Raw genomic sequence first — 4,119 nt, 5'->3', positions numbered from 1 at the left:
TTTAGTCAAAATTGGTTTGTCACTACATTTTAAAATTGGTAGTTTTGGTCTTTTGTATATTTTGAAATTTGATCAATTTAATCCCTAACGACAAAGTTTAAAATCCACCAAAACATGAAAGGACTAAAACTAATTTTTACCAAAATTTGAGAGAAATAATACAACATAATTCTTCCTTTAAATGCCTTAAAAAACAAGTACTCAACCTTACAAAACCAGTGAAAAGTTAAAGTAATTAGACCTTTTATGCTCCATGTTTATTAGCACTGTTAATAGACCTTTCAAGCGTAGATTGTCAACAATACACTAAACCAAAATAGCTAATAATGGTTAACGACAAGGGATTTACCGATGGTCATCTGACCGTCGCTAAGCCGTCGATAATGGATTATAGCCGTCGATAATGTCTTTCTTTACTGTAGTGTTAAGTATATATGCAGCCCCTAAAGGAGGTGGTGTAGCCACGACCACTCCAACTTTTTTAAAATTTTTAAGTTATATATATATATATATATATATATATATATATATATATATATATATATATATATATATGAATTGATTAGAAGGATAAAATTTATTAAGACAATTTTTTTTTCTTCCATTTTTTTGTTTATCACATATTGTATTCATTCCAAACTCTCATAAATTTTGTTTTCTTTTGTTTCTAGAAAAAGTAATTAAACACAAAAAGTCATTATTTGTGTTCTTATTTCTCATTTATTCTCTTTCTTAAAAAAAATAGTGAAATATTAATTTAATAATTAGCATTTTTTATTTTATGAATCTTTTATATATTAAGTTTTTATAAATATATAGAAGAAAAAAATTGTATTATATATTTATTTTTTATAACAGAATTTGAAACTAATATATAATTTATTATTATTAAATAAAAAATTATATAGTATGATATCTAGGCCAAACAGTTAGCATCCAAGACCGATCGATCTATCTACTATAGCAGCACTCGTTAACTCTACTGTAGAAACACTCGTCAACAAACTAGGTTAACACTACAAGAAAAAAGTGTATTACATACAGCAAAAATCCGTATATAAGACCCAAAATTCGTATATATTTTGTGTTTATATACGGATTACATACGGACAAAAATCCCTATATAATACCATCGTAGCTAAGTTTACATACGGATTTATCCGTATATAATTTATATACGGAAATTATATACGGATTTATCCGTATATAAGTTATATACGGAAATATCCGTATATAACTTTTATACGGAAATTATATACGGATTTATACGTATATAAGTTATATACGGAAATATCCGTATATAACTTATATACGGAAATTATATACGGATATTTCGGTATATAAGTTATATACGGATATATCCGTATATAATGGTTTAACAGGAGCTAAATAAATTCTCTGTATATAGCAGTTCCCCCATGCACAATATACAAGCAGACCTGGACATTATAGTGAACATTCAGCATTGTTATAAACAAACCTGGACATTATACATTACACATTGACATATAAATTTAATAAGGTTTTCAGATACACTTAATCCACAAAGGAAACATTTATGAATACATAAATATTGTTTACATCAATATAACTGCAACATTTGGTAAGTTCATAAACAGATTGTAGTTGTTGTTCTAAATAAGTTCAACAGTAATGGAAATAAGTTCTATAAAATGCCTAATAATGCATGTAATCATTTCCATCTTGTGGTTGTTCATTTGGTGGTTGCTGGTGTGGTGGTTGCTGTTCTGGAGGTTGCTGTTCTGGTTGGACTATATTGGGTACGTCATTTTGAACTTGAGGATTTGGAAGGTTTAAAAATTGTTGTGCAGCCGCGGCGGCTGAAGGCGGAAGGAATGGCAGGAGGACGCCAATAAAGCCTTCAAGATTTTGAAGCTGCTGACCATATTGTTGTAACTGCGATTTCAGGTTAAGAATTTCTTCTCAATTTTGAGGTTGAGCAGTAGAAGATGCCTGTGTTTGTTGGATGTAACTATCAACACAGTCATCTTGGGAAGTGACATTTCCAATGTCGTATACGCGTCCCTTGTATTTTCCACCAGCAGCCTCTAACCAACATCGATTTCTCAATCTTTCCTCCTCCGCAGGGTCTAGAGGAGAAGATGTTGAGACACCAACAGATGCAGTCTCAGATCTAATTTGATCAAATTTTGCAACAAATTGTTCCTGTTAAATGAATAAATATTATCATTACACATGAGGTTTAAAAACCAAAAATTTATAATGTGATAGAGTTAGTACAAACTTACATGGGTCCGCCTAGACCTTTCGTCCACAAATTCTCCTGTTGATTGACGAATATGTGTCTGCTGAAATATTTCATCAACATGCACAGACCGACCAAGCTCTTGTGACTGCAAACAAAAGGAGTTGTTAATAAATATTTGTAAAGTTTATGATTACAAATATAACAAAAAAAATGTACAAGTTATATACCAAACGAATAGCATGCTCATGCACGCTTATAGATCCTCCAGTGTGCAAACAACCACCCTTTTCAGATGTCCGATTCTTCTTTGCCGTTTCACACTTTTGTCTATAAAGTGGCATGTTCCACTTTTCCAAAAGATCATTCCAAGTATCGTCCCCCAGCCAATCAGGTCTTTTTCCTAGAGTTCTAGCTTTTTTATACATCTCTGAGAGTCTATGAGATGCCTTGGTGTGATAATTTTTTTTGACCTTTTCCTCATCTTCAGGCTTCCATGAAACCCTTCTCTGTTATATTAGAAATAATAGGTTTGAATAAGTAAACAAGTTCAAAGTATAAATTAAATGCAGGACACCAACTATTGACTTGTAACAGGATTAGGAATGAAAAGTGTTTACCTTAAAACGTTCGAAGAAGACATCTTTGGTTGACTTAGGGATTGAGCCCCATGTTAGCCATGGCTCATCAAACTGTTCCTTGATGGTGGCTGTGATTGCCTTGGATGCAGTTTTTGTAGGATAAAAGCTAAAACAAAATTAAACTCAAACATTACAATAATACAACAATGAATTGTCTATATATTAATTGAGTTATTTTTTTTCTTACCCTCCTCCAATGGGTGTAATGATTGGACGACTATTGGAACATTCTTCCATGTTATTGGCGGCTGAACTAGAATGTGGATCTGCATCCTCTATACCAGGTGATGCTGCAAAATTTCTCGGAGTTGATGGGTTAGAACCAACATTAGGAGAGAGTGAAGCCATTCGATAAGGAGGCACTTGGTATGGAGTGGGTGTCAAGCCAGGCACTTGTATCGGAGGTGGAAAAGATGTACCAATAGAGGTAGGTGAAGATGTAGGAACTTGATGTGGAGTGGGAGTGAAGCCAAGAACAACTAATGGAGGTGGAACAGATCTAGTAGTAGAGGTAGTTGTAGGTGTAGTTGGTTGACTGGTTGAACCAATTTCATTATTGAAACGTGTCATCAACTTCACTACGTAAGATTTCTTCCCCTTCCCCTTATCAGAATTTCCTGAAGGTGGAATAGGAGGGCCAGAAGGACCTGATGCCATATTCTTGAACATAATATATATTTTTATACAATAGAAGAAAAGAAAATTTAGAAAAATGTACAATGAGAGATAAATGCAATAAAACTGTATTAGTAAATGTTTAATCTTAAGACTTACATTCATATGAACTTAAGATTGTGGACAACATTAAAAATGGAACAAAAATATTTCTTCTTATTTGTTCATTAATCTAAATACCACCAATAATTTAATCCCAGTGGTAAGATAAAAAGATTGTTTTTCTTAAATGAACTTTTGGGGGTGACTAAGTGTTGTTAAGAGAGTAAGTGCTAGTATAGCTTGTGAGTCCACTGGCTTAACTTGGATTAGTTGGAAACTGAGTTGACTTCTCGACGTGAAGAATCTAAGACAAATAAAAAATAAATCTAACTGAGTTGCGAGGATTGAAGTACATACATTAATTTGTGAATTCAAGTGTGCTGTCCACCAAACATTAATTGTATTTTTTTTTTCAGCAGCATAAAACACTTTTCGCAGTGAGAATTTGAGTGAAAATTGGCAACTCTATAGACAAATTTTGAGAGACCAGCTCCATACGAAAGTTAATGAGAGATTGAGTGTTTGGAACCTAAA

The 4,119-nt window shown here is 32.7% G+C and overlaps 1 protein-coding gene across 1 annotated transcript; it reads right to left on the bottom strand.

The window, feature by feature from the left end:
- Nucleotides 1-1,615: 1,615 nt before the first annotated feature.
- On the bottom strand, nucleotides 1,616-3,525 carry LOC128195868 (uncharacterized). The gene is made up of 5 exons (XM_052874565.1): nucleotides 3,056-3,525; nucleotides 2,848-2,974; nucleotides 2,458-2,736; nucleotides 2,271-2,375; nucleotides 1,616-2,187 (listed from the first exon to the last, which is right to left on the bottom strand). Exons 1-5 carry the CDS (start codon nucleotides 3,523-3,525, stop codon nucleotides 1,945-1,947), a joined length of 1,224 nt encoding a protein of 407 aa, XP_052730525.1. The 3' UTR covers nucleotides 1,616-1,944.
- Between the last annotated feature and the right edge of the window lie 594 nt (nucleotides 3,526-4,119).

The sequence above is a fragment of the Vigna angularis genome, chromosome 3, assembly GCF_016808095.1.
Source record: "Vigna angularis cultivar LongXiaoDou No.4 chromosome 3, ASM1680809v1, whole genome shotgun sequence".
NCBI lineage: Eukaryota > Viridiplantae > Streptophyta > Magnoliopsida > Fabales > Fabaceae > Vigna > Vigna angularis.
Note: the sequence above shows the minus strand (reverse complement) of the source record. Positions and strands in the feature narration are given on the sequence as shown.

Bases quoted from the DNA above. Each gene is read 5' to 3' on its own strand.
- LOC128195868 (XM_052874565.1), bottom strand. From the start codon at position 3,525: ATGGCATCAGGTCCTTCTGGCCCTCCTATTCCACCTTCAGGAAATTCT. The intron at 2,376-2,457 runs GTATATAACTTG...TTTTGTTTGCAG, and splicing joins ATGAGCATGCTATTCGTTTG to TCACAAGAGCTTGGTCGGTC. The intron at 2,188-2,270 runs GTAAGTTTGTAC...TTCATTTAACAG, and splicing joins AAAGGTCTAGGCGGACCCAT to GAACAATTTGTTGCAAAATT.